Genomic DNA, 26,718 nt, shown 5'->3' with positions numbered 1-26,718 from the left:
CAAAGTCTTTAAAAAGCTTCATTTGTAAGCAGAGAAGTAACTGAGCTCCCACAGTGGTGCTGGCAGTGCCCCGCTCAGGAGTTACGTGACAGCAGTGGACTGGGGACCACGGAGGCACGGAGCTGCTGCTGCTCAGTGAAGCCTTATCACACTGAGTCTCCCCTATGGTGATCTGCGGAGGGATTTATAGCACTCCTATAGTCTATTTACACCTTAAGATTAACTTGAGTCTAACTTGGAAATAAAAATAGTTAGAAGAGATAAAATTAATTTTGAAATTATGAATCTAAGTTTCACAAGCAGGTTAAAAGCCAGATTAGGTTTCTATCAACTCTTTTATGTTCAAATATTTATTAATTATTAACTTAATTTTTGTGTGTGTGTGTATGTATGTGTGTGAGACACGTGTGTGCCATGACACACGTGTGGAAGTTAGTTCTATCCTACCAGCTCGTAGATTTAGGAGATTACACGTGGGCTGCCTGGCCTTCGTGCACGTGCCTTTACCCACTGGGCACCCGCAGTGACCTAGCTTTTATGTTTAATACTCCCTCCTGTGAAGCTATACTCAGAGGCACTTTAACAGCATTTTCAGTAAGAAAAGCCACATCCTATGTCTGCCGCTGGCTCTGGCCTGGCAAACCAGTCCGTCTAGAGGCTGTGGCTTTGCTGGGGCCTCAGTCTGAAGCTGGTGCTCGAGGTGGCTTTGCCACCCACGGTCTCATCACCTGACCCTCAAAACACAGTATGAATTTTAGTGGAAAAGTCCGATGTTGGTCTGAGTCAGTACCAAAGTATTGTCCAGAGCAGTAAGGACTCTCAGTGATTAATTACAAGCACCATTTGCCCCTAGGCACAAGAGCAGGTGACAGTAGTAAGGTGAGTGACAGCTCGTGTTCTCTCTCCCTCTCTTCCCCCTTTTCTCCCAAACGCTCTCCTTCTTTCTCTCTCCATGTTGTTTTTTCTCTGCCCTGTCTCTCCATTTCTTTCTTCTCTCTTCTCTCCCCGTCTCTTTCTCTTTCTGCCTCTCCCTCTTCCTTCCCCCCTCACTGTGAACTATCCTTTAACACTTCTGAATTTTGAGTCTCTGACATAATACATAGGTTATGTAAACAATTAAAAAGAAAGAGCCTGGATCGGTCACAGCCGCCATGGCTGTGCGCCCCATAGCCATGGGTCTCAAGCAGGACTCCAGGTGGCCAAGTACGTGAGTGAGCACGCCTTGGCACAGCCAGTGAGCTTCTGGGATCATTAGCAAATAGATCAAGTTCAGGGGGGATGTCACCGCCACATACCCTGGAGGTGTGTGGCTTCCTGCCCTCCATCAGCAGAGCATGGAGATAAGTTAAACTGAGCGTGGGAAGGCTACATAGTGAGACCTTGTCTCAGAAGGGGGGACGGCTGCCAGGAGGAGAGAGGCTCCAGTGATGCAGGCAGACCTCCGCTGTCCTCTCCCTCAGTAAGTCTTTATACTGAACTCCCCCACTCCGGCCCATGAACGAGTGTTCTAACTGTAGAAAACAAATTATTAATTATAAGGACTAATAGGGAATACTCACTTTCCAAGTCTATTAGCGCATCACACCTTGTATTTGAGAAGATTTATTAATCCAAGCCTTGCTCCACTATAATCAAGTGGGGAACTCTTTAGGCAGCTTATGGACTAATCGCTCTTTTAAAAAAGTCACTGGTGAGGAGCACAGCGACCCCAGAGCTTTGTCCTGACAGGCTGTAACCCACCCCAGCAGCAGAGGCCCCGGGCAGCCGAGGCTCCCGTGTCAGCTCCCCGGCCTGGCTTAACTATGGATGTAAATACATCTCCACCTCAATCCGTTCTCCCAGTCTTTGTTTTGGAAAGGCTAAGTGCTCAGAGGCTTACTAAGGTAGGTAAGGGCCATTAACAAGTTAGCAGGCCACAGGTGATTATCAGAGGGCTTCTAGAACACAGAAGCACCCTAAGAAAGTCCCCTGGAGACAAGGGCTGCACTATGGGAGAAAGCGAGGAAAGGAGGAGGAAGGCCCCATTGTTCATGCGGTAAAGCCACATTTACTGCACACAGCCCACACTGGCTCCACCACCTCATTCTTCATCACACTATACACAGCAGGCCTTATTTATTTATTTATTTATTTAATTCAAGGACTAAATCCTATTCGATTTTATGTTCTTCTTTGGCTTCCCTGTTATCTGAACTGAAAACTTCATAATGAAAGCTCTAACACGGTGCTGCTTTAAGGGCTTCATCCCCCGGGTGCACACAACAAAGAGCAGGAGGCCTCTGAGCTGGGCTGAGGACAGTGCTAGAGGTCGGACCTCAAGCCTTGGCCTGCTGCACTCCATCCTCAGTGCATTCTTAGCACTGGTTTGCAAGAGTAATTTATTCTATACGTCTGCATAGGATACAACTTCTATAAACATAATTCTTGAAGAACAATTTAAATTTAGCTGCAGAGAGCACAGACTATATCAAGGGCCAAGGCCTGCCTGGCCTCACGAGAGAGACAAGTGAGATCAGTAAGTAGGCAAACCAGGAAGATGGGGGTGGAGACGGGGGTGTGGGGGGTGTGGGTGTGTGTGTGTGGGGGGGGTGTGGGGGTGGATACGGGGGTTGGCAATTCCTCTAGTCTCCGCCCAGTGGCTACCTAGCAACAGCTTGCATCTCTGTCAGCCCAGTGCCAGCCAACCTGGTGTATAGAATAGAAGCACTGTGTACCCCAGCTCTCTAGCATTCCAGCACTCTCTCTCTCTCCCTCCCTATCCCTCTCCTATTCTCTCTCTCTGCCTCTACTTCTTTTCTGGGGGGCATGGGGGCCCTTCCTTTCCCTCAATAAACTTCCTTTTGTACTAGGCCCAACGCATGGTGGGGACTCCTAAGGGGAACACCTCGGCTGGGCCACTGAGGTGCTCCCTCCCACACCATTATATCATTGTTTTATAAACAGAACGGTGGTGGGCAGGGAGCAGAGTCCAGCTGCACATGCAGGAAGACCCAGCAAGCCAAGGAGCTGCTACGGAAAGGCTCTCTGCCAGGTCCACTGCCCTTTCCTCCCTGCCCCGAGGTAAGGTGGTGAGCGCTTACTACTCACCTGGATAGGGTACAGATGACCAACAGAGCCTGGGGTGGGCTCAGCCAACACCCTCACACCTCTGTATCTCAAACCTGTCACAGACAGATGCTCACCAGATAAGAAAAAGCAAGAACTGAATTCCTAAAAGGAGCCAGCCTACTTCTTGGTCTTTAACTTCTCTTTAGAAGTTCCTTGTAATACAAGAACCTGGGCGCTGGAACCTAGATTTGCTCACTACAACCAAATGGCTAGAAGTACTTCAAAAAATCTTCTGCTAGAGATTTTGGCCACTAACACAGAGCTTATCCAAGAGAGACAAGTGAAGGCACCAGGAAGGAAACCCAGTGAGTGACAGACACAGCTGCTTCTCTAACACGGAGCGGCTGGGGTCACGGTGACAGAGTCCGGTGCTGTCGGAAGAGCTCATTTTCTAACTTAACTGCCACAGGTTGGAAATGGGAACTTTTATCAATTTCCAAAGGGACAGTGAGAAAAGAGAGTGAGTCTTTACCTGCACCGAGGTTGGTTGGTAGGAATGCAGCCAAGCCCACAATCTTAAACTTGGTTCCCCAGATATTGGATGTGACCTGAGCAAGATAGTTGTGCTGTGGGGGCGGGGGGGGGGAGGGGAGGGGAGAGAAAGAAAAATAAAAAGAATCTCAGTCTATTTCATACAATTGTCTACTTAGAATGAACACTAGTATGTAAAATGCTTACATGGACAGTGCCAGCAACATTCACTCTCCACCTGATGCCATTTTACAGAGCAGAGGTTAACCAGAGCAGGATGGGCTGCCACTTCCCAGTGGTGGACACTGAGCTGGGAGTGCCAGCTCTTTCCCAGAATGGCCACCTGTGTTCAGTTGGAAAAGGGCATCAGCAGCTGGAGAGATGGCTCAGCAGTTAAGAGCATGGGCTGCTCTTGCCGAGGACGGGAGTTCCATTCCCAGCACCCACATCAGGTGGCTCACAAGCATCTTAACTCCAATTCCAGGGGATCTGGCCTCAGTGGGTACATGTATGCACCTGGTGCACATAAACACACACACGTACACATACATGCATAAATTAAAAATCGTTTAAAAGGTTATTAAAGGGCTGTAGAATGTGGCTCAGTTTGTAGAATGCCCACCCAGCATCCCTTGAGCATGACATCTACCCTTGCATATCTCAACCTGGTGATTTAAGCCTAGATCAAGACTTCGGAGGTTAAGTTGGGAGGATCAGAAGTTCAAAGTCATCCCTGGTGACACGGCAAATTTGAGGCCACCCAGGGTGGAGGAGACCCTGTCTCTAAAATGAAATTAAAAAGGCCATCAAAGTTCAGAGTAGTGGGGTATGTCTGTAGCTCCAACTGGTGAGAATGAAGTACTTGAGCCTGGGAAAAGGGGCGTGGCCTCACTGTAACAATCAGGGAAACAGGAAGCAGGTGAGGCAGGCTGTGCTCTCAACAACTGGGAAGCTGAGGCAGGGGTATACTGAGGTCCAGACCAGCCTGGGCTACCAGCAGTATCTGGAGTTAATTAGTTAGCTAATTAATAAAATAACAAAGTAGGGCTATAGAGATGGCTCAGCACTTAAGAGAGCCGACTGTTCTTCCAGAGGTCTTGAGTTCAAATCCCAGCAACCACATGGTGGCTCACAACCATCTGTAATTAGATCTGATACCCTCTTCTGGTGTGTCTGAAGACAGCTACAGTGTGCTTACATATAATAAATAAATCTTTAAAAAAAACCCAAACAAACAACAAACAAAACCTCAGCAAAACAAAAAATAACAAAATAATCCCAAAATAATAACATGTGAAATAAAAACAGAACTTAAACTAAACTAACTAAATAAGAAGGCCACCAAAGTGATTGGGACACAATTTTGATCACTTCTCCTTTTTCGCATGGATAAATTCTGCCAATTTCAGCTGAACTGAACCCAATATGTCCTTGAACCTTGAAATTATCCTATTGTTTCATTGTGTTGAAGAAGAAACCTCTTCCAGTGCTATGCTCAAGGTGGGTGCGAGTTAAAGAAAGCTCCTGGAGGAACTCAGGACCTAATGATGGATAGAAAGGCTTTTGGTGGTTTGTATCCAGAGGTGTTTGATAAACACCAGCAGGGAGTTGGACGGGTGTTAGCTGGTCCAGGGCAGGAAGCCTTCACGGAGAAGGTGCACGCTGGAACAGTTAGGGCTGGAAGTGAGGGCAAACCAGGGAGGAGCTAGAGAGGTGACCAAGGCGGAGCACAGGCATAGAGAAGGCAGGCAGGCCGGGCTGTGGGGCTATGACCAGCATCCCCTTCCTAGAACTGAGGAGTCACTGCCTCCACCGGGAGGCAGATGTGGAGAAGGGAAGACACCTCACTCAGAGCCGTCCTGGAGGAGACCCCAGTAACAGAGAGGTATGTGGAATAGGCACACGGCCTGCATGCACGCAGGCGTGGCAAGCAGCAAGACTGGCAAGTCGGGAAGGATGGAGGTGCTTCCAGGGAGCCTGCTGGCTGGACTGTGCGCATGCTCCATTGTCAGCTCTGTGAGTCTACCTGAGTGATGTCTTCAAAGGGAAACTCTCTCCGGGTCAGGCTGGGCGAGCCCATGGAGGGCTTGCGCATGGGCAGTCGGGGTGACCGAGAAATCTCTTGGGCAGCCCGTGGAAGCTTGGGTGACTTTCGGGCCTCAATGCTGATCCTGTGGAGACAAGGTAGGAGGGGGTCATGCACAGGAGGATGCCTCTGGATCCAGAACCCCGCTCCCTGACGCTCAGCTGTAGAATGTTGGCTCTCAATGGTCAGGGCACTAATTTCACAAAGTTCTCTCTTCCTTTTTATTTAGAAAGGAGGGGAAAGAATCTCAACTAAATACTAAGAAAATATGCAGAATTAGGAAATGGAGATTCACCTGGAGATTCACCTGTAAGAGCCTAGAGAATCAACACTCACCACCTACAGACTTACAGTGTATTTAGAAAAGCACATATGCCTTCTGCCACAGGTTTGCAGAATCAGTCCTAGGGAGATGGCAGGAGGGAAGACTTTCTCATCCCAAGGACACTGTGATTTACAAAACTTCCTCTAAGCAGACTATTTAACACAGCCACCTACACTATTTAAGTCAAATCACTGAACGGAAAGCTCTTCTGCTGCCGCCGGTTCCATGTTCTCTCTTTTATTACAATGTAAAGACACAGGTGTTTAACACCACTCTACTCAAAAGACGGTGCTATGCCACAGTTATGGTGGGGTTCCCAATGTCCTATGAAAAGTGCACGAGGCAGCAGATATACAGTTTACAGAACTGGTAAGAAACTTCAGGCTCCAGGTAAATGGGAAGACGGAGGATGAGCTGTGCACAGACTGTTGGCTTAGCTGCTGTGTAAGTGCTCCAGGCAGAGAGAATGAGGAAGGGGGCACCATTCACAAGAATGGCAGGACCTTCAGGAGGTATTTATAGACACAATGTGTGGCTTAGGTAGTGGGAAACACTAGAGAATGATAGGAGTTCCTCATTTTATGAGCAGTTTAAACAAACTTTGGTTGAAAACAAACCAAACCCGATGAATTGCATTCCTGGAAGAGCTGGGTAGTAAAAATAACTGTTTACCCTTCATGTCCTGCACATGGTTCGGCTATAAAGCAGATCTGAGATTTCATGTGAAAACTAAAGTTTTATAGCTGCAGGAAGGATGCTCACAGTCTCAAGAAGGACTGATTATAAATGGACCTCTCATATCGGACTATCTAGCAAAATGTGCATTTGACATGGAGTCTTCTCTGTTACAAGTCAAACAAGCCAATAAAAAAATGAAGGAACAATTCAAACAGACACTTCACCAAAGGAACAACCAGATGCTGATATAAACGGGACAAGGGCTCAGGTGGACATCACCATCCCGGAGACTCCAGAGTCAGACTGCAGTGTCACTGTCACTTCACAGCCACACATTTATTCAGAATGGTAAAACTCTTAAAGTCACCACAAAGCTGGGAATGAGAATGGCAGCCTTAGATGCTGCTGTAGAAATTTAATTTAGTACAGTCACGTAATGCCACTTGGTAGTTTCCTCTAAAGTTTAAAATGCATTTAATTCATGACCATGTAACTCCTTTTATAAGACTATATGCAAGAAAAATGAGTGCAATATTTCCCAAAAGATTTGTACGAAAACTTATAACGGATTTATTCATCAGAGTGCCTACCTAGAGACTACCCAATATATCCACTGACTGGGAGAGCACATAACACAGTCACATGCTTGTTACATGAAATACTCCCATGAAATGCTTTAAAATTAAAAGGCAAACTACCGGTATCTATGACACTGTGTTGACAAACAAAGCTAAATAAAGAGTACCCACGTTCCTATGAAATTCAACAGTAAACAAAGTGGTATAAAGGAACAGAAGCCATGGTGAGCGCGAGGAGCACACGAGCCCTGGAAAGATGGGCATGTCCTCTGTCCTGAAATGGCGACACATCGGTCCATCTATTGCCCAATGAACCAAATATTTAAAAGACAGCCATCTGGGCACGTCTAGGGTGGCATGTAAGTCACACCTTGATTTTGCATGCTACCACACAACTGTCAACAAGCAAGGGTCTTGATGAGGCTCTGCCTGTCCATTACTACCCGGAGAAAAGTCCTGTCTAGTCATACAGCCATGACAGCAAGAGGAAGGACACAGTGCTCTCCCAGGTGGTGACACCAGCCTTCTGCCTTCTTCACTGGCGTCACAGGCACAGGGCTGGGCACTCTCCTCATCAACAGGTCACATCTGCTGTGAAACCTTGTTTTCTGTTCTTAAACTGAAAGGCAAAATGAGGGAGTTGGAAGCAGTGGGGACCATAGTGACCTGGAGGCCTGCGTTTACATTCTACCCTGGAGGAGGCAGGCAGGCAGGCAGGCAGGCAGGCAGGCTGTAATTATTCCAGAAAGAATCTTCCAGAATGAAAAGTGTTGAGAAAACAAAAGGGGAACTGATTATGCTGCTGTGTCAGTGTGACCTTCCCTTCCTTCCTGTTCTTTTCAATGTAACCAGGTTTATTTGGGTAGAAATGGTTCTAGAACTAAGCAGCAATCTGGACCCAAGAGTTTCAGCTTCCTCATTACAGTCAGCTTGAGTTGAACTCTGCATCTAGAACAATGTTACATCATGAGGAGAGGCACAATAAAGGGAAGCTCACTGCTGTTACCTTGGGAGTTTGGGCGATTTGCTAGCTCTGGAAATTTTGGGGGACTTCTTGGCGGCCCAATCATCACTCAGTTCAATGTCACTTGAGTCTGAGCAGTTGCAGCTGTCAATCACGGTAGAAATTAAGCTGTTCCCATAGAGCTCATCTGTAAGAAACCAATCATAAGGTGTAAGCGACTGTTATTCCTGTACAGTCTGACTTTCTCGTTAAGTTAGAGGTTTTCTTGTTAAGTTAGAGGTTAAAATATCAAGAAGCAGTTCTTCTCTTTTGACATTTTTATGTTCTTTTCTAAAAAGAAGTATGCATTTTATACTGTTATTAAAATGGCTGATATTTTAGTGCCCTGAAAATATACAAAACTGTTCATTATGCCAAAAGTTGAAAACAAAAATTTTATTATTGAGTAAAACACTCAGGTGACCACCTAGTCTCCTGTGAACTTTCAAGAAGACTGGAAAGCTAGCCTGAGGGTTCCCCGACAGACTTCTCAGATCCTGTTTCTGGCTTTGGAAGGCCCAACCAGGCCAGGCCTGCAGAAACTACCATCTTGCTGAGTCGGGTCTCCAGGCAGCTCTATGTTGAATGACAATTCTAGACTTGCTGCAGGGAGTTAGGGCCTAACGATCCCACCTGGAGGCTGAGTGGGCCCAACTTGGACCTGAGGTGTAATCCTAAATTCCTTAGAACGCACGCATGATGTGAGCTACAGACGAGACGGAAGCATCTCCACATTCCTGACCTCCTGCAGCCTGGGTCCCCTTGACCAGAGGCACAGCTGGGAGCAGCTTTCGGCGCTGGAACAACACTGCAAGATGGACACATACCCTGACCTCCAGGCTCGAAAGATCAAACCATACCCTAACCTCCAGGCTCGAAAAATCACGGCCACCAAACTCAAACCGAAGGAGGAAGAGTTGAGGTTTGCTTCATCCAGGATCCTTGGAGCAGGAGCTGCGCCCTTCCTTGGCCAGGCCGCAGCAGTCTGCCCGGATGATACCTCCTCTTCCCACAAAGCCCTCTGCTGCCAGCCACCAAGCTGGAAGCACAGGCGTGTTCCCATCAGGGATTCCCTGAGTCCTCAACCAGCTGTGAACACAGCTGCTGATCCTCCTTCCCCACGGGCCACTCCTACATGGAGCACAAAAACTGCTTCTCCCAACAACCCCTCCTCCCTTTCAGACCCCGGCTGCACAAAGTCACCTAATGGTGGATGCATTCCAGAAACCTCAGGGTCAGTGTCTGAATACCTGGGGGCCAGGACAGGTGATACTGGACAGAAATGGTGTGGCAGATGCAGAGTTTCCAACTAGGGCCCCCACTAGGACCTTCAGGGCCACACCCCACATCTCTCAACAGCCTCCCTCAAAGGTGGCCTGTACTTGAGGCTAGCTATCAACTCAATATGTAACACAGCATCACACTGACTTCTGCCCCCTTTCCTGAAGGCATGATTACAGACTAACATACAGTACCAGACACCCATTTCCCCAGAGATTAACCAGTTAACACTGATAGCTTTCTTTTCCCCTCTGTGACCTTGATCATTCATTTTGTGCCAATGAGGATTTTACTGGTTCTATGCATGTGTGTGTGTGTGTGTGTGTGTGTGTGTGTGTATTTTTGGTCTTTGGTACTTCTGAGGCACCTCTTGGGGGTTTAGATCTGGGAGTGGCTCATTGATAAAATGTAATGAAAATTGTTGATGAATAAAAAAAAATTTTTTTTTAAAAAAAAGCAATGACACCTGGTGTAGCTGACCCCTGCTGAGCACTGAAAGGAAGACTCTGGGCAGTGAGAGCGTTCAGTGTAGATTGGCTTGCGCTGTGTGTACTTCATAAAGGAGCCATTCCTAATAACTTGGCTAGTTGGCCATCAGAAGAAAGATTAGAAGCTCCAAAACAGATGGTTACAGTGGACCGAGCACGGAACTGCGAGCAAACACCCTCCTCGAAGAAGTCTCCTGCTGCTTCAACCACACCACACTCTCAGACCACCCAATCCCCATAGTCGCACCTTGTGCTTATCCCAGGATGGTCTTGAACCTGCTACATAGCTGAAGATGACTCTACACTTCAACACATTCTATGTTTAATTCGGAAAGGTAAGGATATAGCCATGTCACACCATGCCAGTTTCCGGGAGACCTGAACTGAGGGTTTTGTGTGTGCTGAGCAAACAAGGATAATCTGTCAAGATACTTGACGAACATTCCCAGCAGTAAATCACAAAATTAAGAACATAAAAATCTCCCAATGAACCCAGGACCCACAACAGCCCTGATTAGTTAATTAAAGGAGAGACCCCAGGAACTCAGGAGTTAACTACACCTCTCTCCGGTGCTTTTCCTTGTGCTGCTCCAAGGGCCCTATGCTGAGAGAGAATGCTGTGGTCTCTAGGAAGGGTTCATCAGCTGCTCATGATGTGGCAGTCCTGTCTTTTCAAGGTTACATGTCACCTCCGTCCTGAGTTACTTTGTATATACCACTGAGTTGCCAATTAGTCACACTGAGCCTTGTGACACAGCTTCTATTTCTGTCCTGAGGTGTTTAAAGTGTCCTGTGCTCCAGCAGGTTCACAGGGGCTCATATACCACAGAGGGGCACTGAATGGTGTTTACAGAGTCTCTTTACTTTATAACTTTTAGATGTAAAAAATTTAAGATAAAAATACCCCATTTCCCAAAGATGTGTTAGCAACTAAACAGTCTGTATTGGATGTGAGCTGGTAAGTATGAACATTTAGGAAAACCAGGCCTGCAGGCAGTTAAGTCTGGCCTCGGGTATTCCAAGTTTCTAGGCTAATATCCACTTATCAATGAGTGCATACCATGATTGATCTTTTGAGACTGGGTTACCTCACTTAGTATGATGTTCTCCAGCTCCATCCATTTGTCTAAGAATTTCATGAATTCATTGTTTCTAATGGCTGAATTGTGTAAATATACCACATTTTTGTATCCATTCCTCCATTGAGGGACACCTGGGTTCTTTCCAGCTTCTGGCTACTACAAATAGGGCTGCTATGAACATAGTGGAGCATGTGTCCTTATTGCATGCTGGGGAATCCTCTGGGTATATGCCCAGCAGCAGTATAGGGGAATACCAGAACAGGGAAGTGGGAGGGAGTAGATGGGGGAACGGGGGTGGGGGGGTGGGGGGCGGGAAGAAGGTTTATGGGACTTTCGGGGAGTAGGGATCCAGAAAAGGGGAAATCATTTGAAATGTAAATAAAGAATATACCGAATTTAAAAAAAAAAAAAAGAAAAAGAAAAAAAGAAGTCTGGCCTCGGGAGGCTGGTGCCCCCTTCTGCAGAGGAAGTCAGGCACCTGGGGAGATCCCCGGAGAGCAGGATACACATCGAGGAGTATGCAGTCTTCGGGACCTGGCCCCCTGAAGCCATTGCCTGCATTCCGGCATTGTCCTTTCCCTCCTGACTGTATGCCCTTAATTCTTCTTGTTCCCTCTACCCTTGGGGCTAGCTGATCACGTGACTCAAAAATCAAGAGGGACGGCAAACATTCACGGTTTAAAGCTGAGGCTTATGCTTGTGACTTTATACGGGAACATGTGGTGGTGGAGAACACTGACACAGTTGCTGTGGAAACGCCTAGGACACAGCGCACACATGTAACATAAAGGCTTCAGCAAGTGAGGCTGAGGGTAAGCGCAGCCACTGCTCTAAGAACTAAGAAGACCTTGGTCACACATGCTATGGCAGCTTCAGGGACAAAAGAACCAGTCTGATGGGTGAACGGACATTAGGAAGTTGAGAGTATTAACTAATGAAACAAACCCAATATGAACAATGCTGTTTCAAGGTCTAGTGCTACAAAGAAGACCAGTTCCTCCCTCCAGGGCGAGCCGGCTCCTGAGAAGGATGACCAGTATGCCAAGCCAGACACTATGACAGGTAATGGACACCAAGGCCAGTGTTGTGCCTTCTGTGGCAGGGGTCACACAAAGGCTGCAGAATGGATAAGCTGCAAGCACTCACAGGTATGTGAAGAGTCAGGTGGCAACCAACAGGCACAACCCCACCCCCAGTCCCTTCCTGGGGGGCCTCAGTCTAGTCCTGTAGAGAGACACCTTTAATATGTCTGATCACAAGAACAGAATGATGCTCCATGTCGGAAAGATAATGGCTCTGTAAGAAACCTTCACTGGAAACACTGGAAAACCAAATAGTGGATTAGCAGGGCAGAGCAGAAGTACAAGGCCCAAAGTGGGCTGCAGGCTTGAAAATCTGCGCTGTTGCCCTCCTGGGACTACTATTTTCTCCTTACCTTAGTACCTCATCCAGGTACTCAATGAGTTCTTACTCGGTGACCGTGCAAGAGCTGTACTCAGGGCCAGAGGCTATACTAGCAGCTTTCCCTGGGATGGGAGCTGATGTTTCCTCGGCCTGAGACACATGGAGTGCTGTGCAAACCTCCCAGCAAGGGCGTTTGGAAAACTGCTCCCTTGGGTGGGAGCCAGGGAAGGGAGGAACATCAACAGTATGCCGCACCAACCAGCATGAACCAGTCTCAGAGACTGGTATTCTCCCTGCATGGCTTTAAGGGTGATATTTCACACCCACAGGAATGGGGTCTTGGGCCTACCTGATCTGCTGTCTGTCCGAGGGTCCATAATGACAAACTCCGGCCGCAGTTTGCTGATGCGCCTCCCCTTGAGAATGGGCACGAGTCCTCCCAGATACTCCAAGTAGAGTGTGTAGCAGGGCCCCCCGACCTCTGGGTCATCCTCTGTGCGCTTCATGGTGCAGTGCAGTCGTTCATTGCCCGCTGACGGGTAGCTGACAAAGTCGCGCATGTTGTTGGGGTCTGGAATCGGGGGCTACAGGCACGACAGGGTAGAAAAAGCAGATCTGGGATCCCAGAAAGAAAAAGAGCAGGCACAGAGCAGACTGGCTTCTGTCACAGATGCTCTCTCTGGCAGAGCATAGGCTAGGTAGAGGTCAACCATATGCTGTACAAGATTACTCGAAACTGAGGAGGCGCTTAAACAGCAATTAAGTGAGGGTTCCACTTTGGACAATGAACTGCAACCAGTGGCAGTTCTGACACCTACTTTATCTGACATATCACACAACAGTTGAAAACTCCTAGCATGCTATCAATATTGTATGGCAGCTTAGCAAAACAGAACCATTAGACTCATGCTCTAATGTATTATGAGAAAAGTGATCAAGTAGTCAATCTAGAGACATAGTAGGGAAAAGGTCCTAAATGTACAGGGCCTAAGGTAATGGAAGGCCTCGCCTGAGTGGCGACTGGCTGCTCTATTTCCCGTGTTGCCACTTTACAGGCATTTTCTGGGTGACAGTCTGTATAAAAGATGGCTGGGAACTGCACTATGTGGGAGTCACGCTCAGTACAGCGAAGAGGAGACCGTGAACCTGAGAACTGGTCTGGACTGAATCCTGATTAGTCTCCTAACTAGCTTCAGAACAAGTTATTTCCCTCACATAAACTTCTTTCCTGCTTTATCAAGAGGAAACAATGTTAGAGTCTGCAGGAAGTCAAGACTAAACAAAACGTCTTCATGAAGTACTTGGTGTACTGTCATAACTGAACAGTTTGCCTCGTGACCACCAGGCTGACACAATGATCGAGCTGACGTGAGAAAGGAAGCCTGCCCCCTCCCTCCCCAGCACACCTCACACGGACAGACACGAGCAGGGGTGCCAGGCAGGCTGCAGATAAATGAGGACATACAGCGGGTTTCTGCGGTCCATGTGGCCGAGCTCAGGCGTGCTAATGGAGACGAGAAGCATCCATGTACCCTCTGGTCCCTCCCCCACCTCTCCTGTTTCTTGTGGTAGAAAGGCTGACGGGAGAACAGGAAGAGGAGAAGGGGAAGTCTACCTTAATAGTGGGAATGAAGGCAGTGGAGAGGTAGGAACAGAGACGAGGGGGCAAGGTCAGCTTGTTAACGTCCTTGTCTTCTCGAAGGGTGCTGGCGATGGCCTGCTGGCACAGCAGCTGGAGACTGGACACGCGGTGCTCCACACGAACCACATACAGCGCTGGTCCGGACGCCATAAGCAGCCGGGAGTCCCGATGGCCCCAACAGATGGAGATGATGGGGCGCTACCAAAGAAAGAAGGCACAGGGGGGTGGGGCACAGTTAGCCTTGTCTCAGCAAGATAAAGTCAGTTGCTGGTTTTGAGAGCACTGGCATTCCAAAGCATAGCAGAGAATACTGGCTCTGCCTGAGATGGCGCCTGAGACGGCGCCTGAAAGCACAACTGCCCAAGAGTCCCCTCATCGACCCTTACTGCAGGCTGGCCATCTAGATCCTCCAAGTGCCCAGTGGTGCTGCCCACGACTTAGAAGGTGATAAGGAGGCACACCGCATGGCCTTTTTCCATTCTTCCATGAGACAGCACTTCAGGGTCAAATTAACACTGGATGTGGGGCTCTGCGTCATGAAACTGGGGACTAACCCCCAGCTCTAAAGCCCAACTCATCTTACGAGCTGAACAGGAATGCTCTGAGGATTACAGGAGAAGGTAGTAGTACCATGGTGCTTCTGGGACCCCAGGAATGAAGTCACCGCTGTTCTCAACTATCCTCAAGACAATGGGCCAGGAACCGCAAGTGGGCTTCTCTTTGGAAAAGGGAGAGTTGGGGAAACAGAGGTCCTCAGAAGAGTCTAGGATTGAGGATCTTTGAAATCACAAGCTGCAATCCAAATGTTAGAAACTTCTTTTACTGAAATAAATCTCAAACTCAAAGTCTTATCTAAGAGAGTATCACATAAGCCAAGCAAAGTGGGAGAGAGAGGGCTGGGGGGGGGGGGGGGCGGCGAGCTCCATCCACGCTCATCCAGACGCAGGGAGTGCTCACTGGACAAGGCCTCCAGGGATTCCAGGATCACAAGTGGAGATGTCAGATCTTTTATATGAATGTGACAAACATGGAGATAAAAGGAACACATAAAGATAATTCCTTAACATAGCCTCTAGGGTCAGCTAATCCTGATTCCAACTTCCTAAAGCAAAAAGCAAGGATGAAGATAATTCATTTTGTATTTTTATCCATGAGGCTGGGCCCCAGCTCCCCCTCCACAGAAGAAGGCCATGCAGTTATCAGTGTGGATCCAGGAGCTCAGGCTGAGGAGTCCTAGCACATTCTAAGCTGCGCTTCTACAATGACATGATTCCACAAAGAGTAGACCACTGAACTCACAGCAAGCCATAACCATTGCTAATAACACGGCAGAACAACACTGTACATGTGTACGTGTGTGTGCACATGCATATGACCACTAAACTCTGAAGCTACACGTTAGGACAGTGATTCTAGTACCTCCAGCTTACACATTTGTCTGCCGGAGGTCCTGGGAATCACACTGTGGAAACACACTAACTGAGCTGACTCCCCAGCCCTTGTGCTTAGTTTGAGCGACACCTGCTTATCTTCCTTCCCTCTGCATCCTATCCCCCACATACATTCCGAACAGTGCTCCAGTCCTCAGCTTGGACAGCCCGAGCCGCGGGAGCTGCTGCACACCTGAGTCCTTCCTGCCCGACGATGGTTCTACCAGCCAGCAGTGCAGGACTGGGCCGCAGAGGGCAGACTGCGGGCCCGTCTCTCCAGCTCTGCTTTCCACGGAACGCTCTCTGTGTAACAGCTAATCACACATCAGATAGCAAGTTGTCCTAAGCGTGTTACAATTCATAACAGTACTAAAATTACAGTTATGAAATAATTTTATGGCTGGGGCTCACCACAACATTAGAGATTGTATTAAAGGGTACCATCAATAGCATGGTTGAGAACCACTGCTGGCTTAGAACAACAGTTAACATACAGATGACTTCGGAAACACTGGAAGACTGGAAAAGTCTTTTAGAGTATAGCTTCCACTGTTAGGATGAGGCCACTCAACCTAAAACCCCAAATCTAGTTCTTCACGCCAACCACGGTCTGTAGAGGTGACCATAGAGAAATCTCTACTCTAACCTACTCTCTTGTCTGATGCTGGTCCCTCTTCCTACCTCCGCCCCACCCCATGGCTGGGCTTCTAGCCCAAAGTTAGTAGCATACCCGCTGAGCCTGCAGGCGAGGCTGACTGACTCCTGGGTGCAGCCCTGACGTGCAGAGGCCTCAGCCCTCAGCCGGCTCCATGTTAGTGTGCAGCACAGACGGACAGGAAGCGTGCCTGACAGAGGCACTGGTCCCTTCACATCTCTCTGATGCTCTGCACCTTTACAAAGAGCCATGAAAAGTGTAACGGTGTGTCACACTGCACAAAACATTTCTGAATGCAGTTAAAAGAGTGACCGCCAGACATAGAAAAATTCCCACAAAAAGCAAGTACTCCTTTTCTCCATGTTACCACAGCATCTAGAAGCCAATTCTAACTCAAAATCTAGAGTGTGTATCTGTGACTACTTATGTGTTTTCCTTTAACTAGCCTCTCAGTTTTTGGTGGGAGGCACTAATACTGTCTCCTAGTTTCCTTCTTATATAATGGTCCTTAAAGGCTTACGGGAGCCACAGTCACGTCTCAAAGTATCAGCTCTGCTCGTATCAATAAGGGATTGAATGTGTGTATACTAATTTGCTCACAAAGATACCAAATGATACTTCTAAACCCTACAAATAAAACAAAGCAGCTTGATTACAAACGAGCAAAGTACTTGAAAAGCCATCTCTAACAACACACACATCAGCACCCACTGTGACAGCTACTACCGATGGCAAAAGCCGTAGCAGTCCAACCCCAGAAAAGGACACTTAGGAAGACACAGAGAGACCGTGAGTCAGAAGGGAGAAAATGTGGTAGCAAGCAGCGGTGATGGACAACGGGAGGTCAGCAGAAAAATTAAAAACCATCGCGTGACCAAGAAGTGGATTCCCGGTACGCATCCAAAAGAACTTAAAGAAGGGTGGAGCTATGTGTACACCCATGTTCACAGCAGCATTATTTACAGTAGTCAGCCAGGTATGGAGGAATATGCCTTTAATACGAGCACCTGGGATACAGAGATGAGAGATCTCTGTGATTTTAAGAACAGCTAATCTACATATCAAGTTTTAGGTCAAGCTAGGCTACAAAGAGAAACCCTGTCTCAAATAAAAAAAGGAACAGCCAAAAATGGAAGGAACTCAAATGTCCACGGTGTCTAAGTAGCAAATGAAGCACGTAGTGTTCACATAGGGCTATCTACTTAGAAGGCAGGCGAGCTCACCCTCTGCACTATAACACGATGACAACTGGATGATGGCGTTGTGCTCAGTCCAACGAGCCACATGCTCTCTGCTTCCATTCCTGGGCACAGAGCGTGACCACAGAAACAGAGGACACTGTGCTGCACAGACCCGGGACTTCCATTTGTCCCCACCAGGACAAGGAAGATAATTGCCAGAGACTTGTGGAAAAGGCTCTGGAGCAAACCATGGCCTTGGCTTACTGTGTTTGTTTCTGACAAGCCTTTCCCTCACGCTCTGTGTTTTAGCATGCAGGCTAATACTGACCTCTGAGATTTACTCTGGAGTGCTACTCAACTCTGTTTCTAATTTTCATTTTTTTTTTTTTTTGTTTTTTTGGTTTTTTTTGGATTTGGTTTTTTCAAGACAGTGTTTCTCTGTATAGCCCTGGCTGTCCTGGAACTCACTCTGTAGACCAGGCTGGCCTTGAACTCAGAAATCTGCCTGCCTCTAAGTGCTGGGATTACAGGCGTGCACCACCACCATCCGGCTTTCTAATTTTCATTTATAAACTTCATTTTTATTACAGGAAGAACTCAAAGTGAAATCCCCCCCCCACCCCCGAATTCACTCATCTCTGGGCTTTTCATAAAACAGATCCCTCTATTAACTCTCTACTCATATGATTTCAAAATGAAATCGAGCATTTTGGTTAAAAGGTAAAAACTGCTTTCTTCCCTAATTCCCTGGTTTACAGGCCAAGAATCAGCTGGAAAAAAATTAAAACAAAGTTTGTCAAAGCTAATTACAGTAAGAATAATTTATGAATATTTACCAAAAACTGAGCATAGCAACCCAGCGCATCTTCACGTGTTCTTACCTGCACAAGTGTGTCCAGAGTAAAAATGTGCTCCCCTCTAACATTGTAGAACTTGACCAAGGCACTCTTCAGAAGAGGGCCGTTGGGCAGCTCACTGAGCTGGGCCTGCTGCTCCATCCCAGCAACTGCCAGCAAGTCTCCCTGTGTACACCACTGGGCCACCACCTCTGCAACCACACAAAAGGGAGGGTCGGTTAGCACGGGGGCACAGCCGTCCTCAACAGCCGCCTCACTCTGCCTTCAGCCGCTTACAACACAACCCCTAAACAAAGCCCGCAGAGGCTCTTCAGCCTCTCTTTCATGAGGGTATGCTTTGTACAAGATAATAACAGACTTCTAAAAACAGGTATTTATTTGGATGGGGATTGCTGCTCCTTTGGAACATAATGAATTCAGGGTGAAAACCATTTCTAACAAGACCTACAAGTTAAAGCCAGGTACGGCAGGGTGTGCCACTAAGTCTAGCTACTTGGTAGGTGAAGGCTAAAGGGTCACAATTAAGGCCAGCCTGGGTTATGTAGCAAGATCTAATAATTAAAGCACATACACACACACACACACACACACACACACACACACACACACACACGATAAAGATACACGAAGGCTGTAATGTTGACTCTGTAACTGTGAACCCTTCCTAAGTTAGGAAGACCTATGGCTGAGTCATGTTCTACAGGACTTTCCTACTGTATCTTCCTTCATGCCCACAGGTGACGAAAAGAGTTTATAAAGTCTCCAATTAAAAAATAGATTAAGGTAAATCCCAATGAGTAGTTGATATTTGGGGATCACTGGGCCCTGGATGTGCATGTGCACAGGAGAGCTCTGACTTTCGCTGGGCGCTTATGATGTGGGAAAGAGAAAGAACAAAGGCACGTCCACCGACTGCCAGGTAGCATGGGTGGAGAAATCTTCACTAGAAATGAGATGCCTACCTACAAATGGAGTGAATGCTGTGTCTTATTCTAGTATAAGCAACTACTTAGCTCTTGCTGATAAAATGGAAAGGTTAGATAGATAGACGACAGAGACACCTAGCAGTACTAGTAAGAGTCACAAGCTCTTTCTCGCCTCCCAATGCCTTCAAACTACCATCTGGTTAAACAACTCTCTGAAATACAGATCCATTTTGGAGAGAGGTTGGACTAAATCATTGAAGGTGCTCTGATGACAGCCACAAAGATCAGAACCCGGGGGCTATAATTAAGTGCCGAACCTATATCGGGTCACATGTGATCGAACTCCAGATGATGGATGGGAAAGGCTGATCTGCAGCTAGAGCACTCTAGTCACAGAGCTCTTTCACCTGCTGCAGAAGCTAGAGAGCTTTCCCTGAGGCGAGGCGGCCTCCCGGACCTTCCTCATTAAGTCAGAACAGAGCAGAAATCAAGAAACAGCTCAACAGCTCACAGAACAGAAAGGCTGTAAGCACCTGAAACCATACAACCACCAACAAACAGTATTCCTCGTGTGAATTAAAATCAAATTAGAAAACAAAAAGTAATTTTAAAAGAAATCAAATAAATATCCTGGTTAACAAGATTTTCAATACAACAAGAGAGGGAACTAGAGGACATATCCAGTGTGCTCTGCCCATCTGATGCCAGATCATGTCTAGAGAAAAGCCTGGTCATGATCGTGAGACTGAAATGACCTGCTCTGGAGCCAGCATTCTGCACACAAAGAAACTAGAGAAAGTCAGAGTGAAGCAGCAGCAATCTGGCCCTGCCAGCACTCCCGAGACAGGAGAGAGAAGGTAATGTTCCCAAGGCCTCGTCTAACCCGCCCTGCTTAGTGGGTGGGTGAGTGGCTGTACCACACAGCTTTCTTTCCTTCTTTTAAGATTTAAATTTTTGACACAAAGTGGATTTTAAAACTAGAAGGCAAGCTGTTGCCTCTGCAGCACTGGCCTGGATGTGTAATGACTTCAGAATTCTCAGAGCCAAGGCAAGCAGATGCTGAGAACTCGAGGGAGGGGTCTCATTAGAGTGACAATGAGTCTAAGTCTTTATGAACAGAGCCCAGGGATGCCTGGTTCATGCAGGTACAGAGACACACTGAGAGCTGTCACCTGCCAAGGTAAGGTCCTCTCTTCAAAAGGACAGAGTCCTGTAAGCACGGTTCTCCTCTTCCTGGCAAGGATAGAACTTGCAGCATCAAGGTGTCCAGCGGAAAACACTAGCTTCTCTGAGGTTGAGGTTCAGCAGGGCTCCCTTACCTCAGGAGTCCTGACAACTAACACAAAACCACCTGGTTTTCCACTGTCACTACGCTCTCTACAGGGACAGAGTTCCTGGGACTGAAACTTGCAGCAGGCATAAACTAACTGGTGGATAAGAATAAAAGCCAAGTATTTACCTGGTCGCTAGAAAGCTAGGTATGACTGGGACATACTTCTTTTCGGGTTTTAAAAAATAAAGTATGCTTGAATCACTTTTAAAAATAATTTCCAATGTTTCTTTCCAAGATTCTTAGTAACAATGTTCTTAGATCCGAAGGTACTGTTTAGAATGTCGTGTAGCGACAGCCCGTGCACGTGTGTGCAGAGGTCCCATTGCGCTCTTGCTGCGGCTCTGGCCACACAGGGCCTGGCAGCTGCAGGGCATCGAGGTGGTCTGCCTCACGCCTGCTTCACCTACTTTTCTCAGTGATTTCAGACCTCTGCACACTTGAGCCCTTAAGCATTTTATGCAAAGAAAAAGCTTATAGTAGTATAACTTTTTTAAGTAGTATAAATAGTATAAGTTTATACTATTCTCCCTGTGCTGGTTATCTAATTGTCCGCCTTACAAAGCTTACAGTCATCTGGCCCGAAAGTCTCCTCTGCGGGATGGGCCTACTGGAATGTCTGGGGAGGGTCATCTTGACTAATACATAATATGGAAAGGTCCAGCCTACTGTGGAAGGGCCTATCCCTGGGCAGGTGGTCAAGACAACAAAAGCATCCCTCCAAATGTCCTGCTTTGAGCGCCTGCTTGAGTCCTGAGCTCAATGGTTGCCTGTGACGTGGAAATGCAATATAAATAACTCTTACCTCCTCCCGGAAGTGCTTTTGGTAAGTGTTTAACACATCAACAGAAAGAAAACTAGAATATTCTATAAACCAATTTCATGGACCTTTAAAAAGAGATAGCTAAGACTCAGCAAGCAAGGAATGGTAACATATACACTGCAACACCATTTGGGAGTTTGAGGTAAACACTGTCCTCTGCCCCTTAGTTTTCTATGGTAAACAGTTGCTTTTTTATTAACCCAAAGATATGTGTATGTCTGTGTGTACATATACATGTGGATATGAAGTGCCTGAAAGGGGGAAAAGCACACAACTTAGTAATTGCAAAATGATAAAATCAGGAAAAGTGGTTTTATTTAAAGAAAGTTGTTGTTGTTTGGTTTTCTTTTCCTTTTTAAAGGCGGAGGAGATAGATGCCCACAGTCAAGTGCTCTATTGTAAGCATCAGGACCTCAGCTGAGTCCCAGAATGTGGTGGTGCATGATGGTAATCTACTGCTAGAGAGCTGGCAGAGACAGGTGAATCCCCGGCTCACTGGCCCGCTAGCCTAGCCAACTGGGGTAGCATTCGGGCAATGAGGAACCCTGTCCCAGAGAAAACAGATACTATTTCAGAGGATGACGCCTGAGGTTATCCTCTGGCCTCCATACATACTCACAGGACAGTCAGGACAGAAATGCAGAGGCGTGCTACCTGAGGAAGGTAGTAACACAGCTACACACCATCCAGAACTTGCACGATTTCCACAGACCTCACTAAAACGAAGAAAGGTGCAAGTCTGATCCCGGAAAGGTGGCTCAGTCATTCAAAGTGCTGGGTGCTGGGCGGTGGGTGGTATCTGAGCACGCTGGGGGGCGGGCAGGGGGATGGAAGCACCCTTGTTTCCTGATACATATGGGATGCAATGTGAGGGTCTTTGGAATCCACTGTCCCACTTAGAAACGTGCTGCCACTGTTTGCATCAGAGAATGCCAGAGCTCATGACTCAGGCATATCTTTTTAAGTCAAAGAAAAAAAAGGGGAAAGGGTGGATACTACACCAAAACCCTCTCTCCTGTCTCCTGCTCCTTGGGAGCTAAGCAGTAATTACTTAGTCAACTTCATCCTAAGGTGGAACTCCCTCAGCAACAGCTACACAGTGAAAGCAGACACCCACCACTGTCCCTTCCAGAATCTGCAGCATAAAACCACCATGACGGTTGATGCAGAAGAGGGTGTGTCATGGAGGACTGGGGTGGGGTGGAATGTCTGCACGGATGTTACGTGAGTTACAGTGCTGGTGATAAAGGGCATCAGGAGTTACCTTTCTCCCCAGGGAAAAGTTCTCTGAGACAGTATGAAAAGACCAAGGGGACCAGAGACTCTTCAGCCTTCATCAGACCCTGAAGGGAAAAGACTATTTTCTGAAGAACCGGGGTCACAGCATCTTTAGTAAACTGTAAAATCTGAACAATCTCTGTATCTCTGTCCACTAATTCTTCTCACAGTATTGTGATAAAGTAACAATTACAGCATCTCTAGCCTCACAATGCTTGGTTCTTTCCATTATTTATTAACACAAAAGGTAATATTATAGATTAGAAATAAGATTTATAAATGAGAACTACTACTGCTGTTCATACCACATATAAGACTGAATCTAAACCATGTTGATGTCAGATCAGAAACAAATATTCTGATACCAAGATGGGAAAATTACAGTAGTGGATGATACTAACTCAGGTGAACCTAACTGTCTGAAATCATAAAGAGATAGTACAAGTGTCCAACTATCCCCAGCTACGCCACCATAAATAACTGAAAACATGCAGATTACATGTTGCCTTGCTAATTAAGGTCAAAGTCGGCCACTGTCTGGATAGATTTCTGAGCTCCTTAAAACCTGGAGGATTCCTTTTTATAAGCAGAACTTCTCCTTTCCTGACCTTGTCTGGGGAGCTGGGACCCCGGCCCGCACCTCTACTTGTGGAATGTCGCATAGCCTGGGTTAGATTATAGACTCAGCTTCCTTTCTTCAGATAAGAACCTGATCAGCAACACCTGAGATTCCTGGCACACCTCCCCATGCTAATGAGGCATCTGAGGATCTTAGCCTGCTGCCAAGGACCTCTGTCCTCCCTGGATACCCCAAACTTTTCAATTCAACCTGAGTAAAGTTGATGTGTCTCTCTGAAAGTGGTCCTGGTGTCATGGGCCACCTTCAGAGACAAGATCAACTTTACTCAGGGAGGGTCATAATTATGATTTAGAATTCTCATAGGTAATGACTATAATCACACACACACACACACACACACACACACACACACACGAGTTAAAAACACAATACTTTAAAAAGGACTAGTACAGGTTTTCCTGTTCCCATAAGGCACACTTAGTGAGAACACATTAGAAGTGTTAATAGACACACAAAGAATATACTTAGGAGCTGTTAGAGAGATAAACAAGTACATAACACAGAAATAAATAAGAAGATAAGAGCTCCCATAAGCACGGAGGTAAAAGAAAGTAAAAGAAATCTATAAAGAATAAACAGGAATGGAATGGTAATTGTATTATCTTGAAAATGGAGTTTTCGAAGAAAACTAGAACTTTAGGAGATACAAGGAAGAATTTATAAGGGCCAGTGCTATTTTTAAGTCAATGGAAGACAGAACATTCAGAAAACAGCCAACAGAGCAGCACAGAATGTAAGTCTGCCAGCAAGGAAAGATACTTGCTTTCCTAAGGGGCTCTCTGTGGCACGAATAAAGACTGTAGTGTCTGTCCTAGGGGAGCTTATAGACTAAATAACTCCTTACAAGTGCAGCTCTAAAACAGCAAAATGGGATACCTAAGAACGAGTACAATTTGCTTAAAAATATGCCTTAATCTGAAAACAGACTTAGTAAGTGTGTGGGCAGTGCGGCTAGGTGCCATCTACTGCTGCCAAGTGTGATGTGCACAGACAGGCCTCGTCACATCCCTGTGCTTTCTAGAGCGTCTAGAGAGCAGTGGCCGCTGCTGTGGAAATGACTCTGCTCGACGGCCAGTGGAGACAGTAACTAGCTACACAGGGAACTTGTCTCCTGGTCAGACGACAGTAAGCCCAGTAATATCAAGGACCAGAACCAGCCCAGGCTTGGAATTTAAATTTTTTCTGTTCTGCTCCAGTGAATCCTGAACAGGCAAGATTGTTGTTTTGCAAAAAAAAAAAAAAAAATCTACCAAAGTCACTCTGCCTCTAGTAACCTTGAAGTAACCCACCCAGAGCAGTCCTAGTATATCTGTCTAGTAATTTTTCTCTTGTGAAAATGTTTCCTCACAGCAATGTAGCAGCACTTATTGCCCTGCATGGATATGACAGTCTGGAACCTCCACAGGCCTTTCAAGGAACTCTACTGCACAATGATCAACTCCTTATAAGCTTGCCAAAACTCTAAGGGCTTCTGGGTAAAGGACAACATGTGCCATCTGCTGCCAATTGAATAAAGTGACAGTCAGATGTAAATATAGTCAACAGCAGGCCAGAAAGGAGAGAGCTATGACTCAGACTGAGTAGTAGGAATCCCTACTTACGATGTGCAGAGGAGCTTAGCAGAGTGCCCTTTGTCAACAGATGCCACTAAGCCCCCAAACCCAGGAGAGAACCCAGCAGCTATATGGGAGGGCACCAGCTTGGAGGGCAGGTGTGCACAGGTTCCACCTGTAGGGTTAGGGAACAGCGGATTTTGTACCTTTCAGCCCGGAACGGATGACAGTGGGAGACAAGTCATCATAGTTGTTCATTAAGCTGATGTCTCCGGAGGTGAAGCTGACGGTGAGCAGGGGCTTGATGTTCTGCACAGGGATGGGGTACGCCGCAGGCCCATCTGTGGGAACACAAGGGCCCAGTGAATAGCGGGTTGAGCACAACCTGACCCCATGTCTAAGACTGTGCTGTTTATGAAGCCTCACTAGTGCTTTTCTGTTGCCAGGACAGAAAACACCATGACTGAGGCAATTTACAAAAGGAAACCGTTACTGAGGGGCTCACAGGTGCAGAGGGTAAGAGTTAGCAGGCAGGCATGGGCACTGAGACAGCAGCTGAGAGCTTGGGGCCCTGTGTGTGAGTAAGAGGCAGAGAGACAACTGGGAATGGAGTGGGCCTTTCAAATCATCAAATTTCACACCCAGTGACAAACCTTCCCCAAGGTCACACCTCTCAATCCCTCCCAACAGTTCTATCAACTGGGAACCCGGTCAGTACTCAAACAAGTGTGCCTAGGGGCTACACTCATTCAAAGCACCACAGCGCCCTCAGGTTGTCTCCTAACAGAGTTCACACTCGGGCCTGGGACCGACCAAGTGAAGCAAGCACTGCAACACTCAGGGCCACACGTAGGGCACAAGTGTGAGGAGCCAAAATGAGAAAGAGGACGTAGGATAGCATCCCCAGAGGTAGCTGAGGGTGATAATGTGTGTGAGCATATTAACACATATGTTAATGTATTACGTGTTTCTTCTGATACTAAGTGTAAATTATTTAAATGTTGTATAACATTAAGAATGGTGGAGAAAGGAATGAAACTGTTTTCTTAATTGTGGTCCAAAGCACAGAGCAAAAAGCTTCACTCAAAGTTAGAGGCAATAAGCAGTCATAGCAGCCAGTATTGGATCCTTAAGTTTTTACCACAGGAGCCACCAAATTTACAGAGAGAGCAGAGGCCAGATGTGACTCCAAAAGTACTTTACCAAGTGTGGAATACATGGTCAGCATTAGGAAACTCTGTGTAGAAGTCCTAGCAGTGCTCTTGTGTAACAGGCCATGGACTGACTCACCCACACACTACTTAAGAAAGAAAGAGTCAAGCCGGACAGTGGTGGCGCACACCTGTAATCCCAGCACTCTGGGAGGCAAAGGCAAGTGGATTTCTGAGTTCGAGGCCAGCCTGGTCTACAGTGTGAGTTCCAGGACAGCCAGGGCTACACAGAGAAACCCTGTCTCGAAAAAAAGGAAGAAAGGAAGGAAGGAAGAAAGGAAGGAAGAAAAGAAGAAAGAAAGAAAGAAAGAAAGAAAGAAAGAAAGAAAGAAAGAAAGAAAGAAAGAAAGAAAGAAAGAAAGAAAGAAAGAAGAAAGGAAAGGAAAGGAAAGGAAAGGAAAAGAAAAGAAAAGAAAAGAAAAAAGAAAAGAGAGAGAAAGAGAGAAAGAAAGAAAAACAGAGTCAGGCTGCAGAGATGGCTCAGCAGTTAAGAGCAGTCACTGCTTCTCCAGAGGACCTGGTTTTGACTCCCAGCACCTGCACGGTGGCTCACAACCATTCTTGTAACTCCAGTACCAAGGATCTGATCTCTTCTGGTTCTGCAGGTGCTGTATGTATGAGGTGTATATAGTCACAGATTCAGGCAAAACAGCCATACATATGAAATAAATGAATTAAAATATTTAAT

General features: G+C 46.8%; 1 protein-coding gene across 3 annotated transcripts in view; it reads right to left on the bottom strand.

Annotated features, from left to right (window-relative positions):
• The window catches only part of Tulp4 (TUB like protein 4), a 139,826-nt gene that overhangs the window by 12,240 nt on the left and 100,868 nt on the right, over nt 1-26,718 (bottom strand). For all 3 annotated transcript variants that reach the window (XM_052169326.1, XM_052169327.1, XM_052169328.1), the window contains exons 6-12: nt 25,026-25,160; nt 18,294-18,460; nt 14,120-14,344; nt 12,854-13,088; nt 8,253-8,397; nt 5,606-5,750; nt 3,581-3,674 (exon numbers count right to left, since the gene is read on the bottom strand). In XM_052169326.1, coding sequence (XP_052025286.1) covers nt 3,581-3,674; nt 5,606-5,750; nt 8,253-8,397; nt 12,854-13,088; nt 14,120-14,344; nt 18,294-18,460; nt 25,026-25,160 — 1,146 coding nt within the window. The remainder of the gene's footprint in view (nt 1-3,580; nt 3,675-5,605; nt 5,751-8,252; nt 8,398-12,853; nt 13,089-14,119; nt 14,345-18,293; nt 18,461-25,025; nt 25,161-26,718) is intronic.

This window comes from Apodemus sylvaticus, chromosome 23 (genome assembly GCF_947179515.1).
Source record: "Apodemus sylvaticus chromosome 23, mApoSyl1.1, whole genome shotgun sequence".
Classification (NCBI taxonomy): Eukaryota; Metazoa; Chordata; class Mammalia; order Rodentia; family Muridae; genus Apodemus; species Apodemus sylvaticus.
Note: the sequence above shows the minus strand (reverse complement) of the source record. Positions and strands in the feature narration are given on the sequence as shown.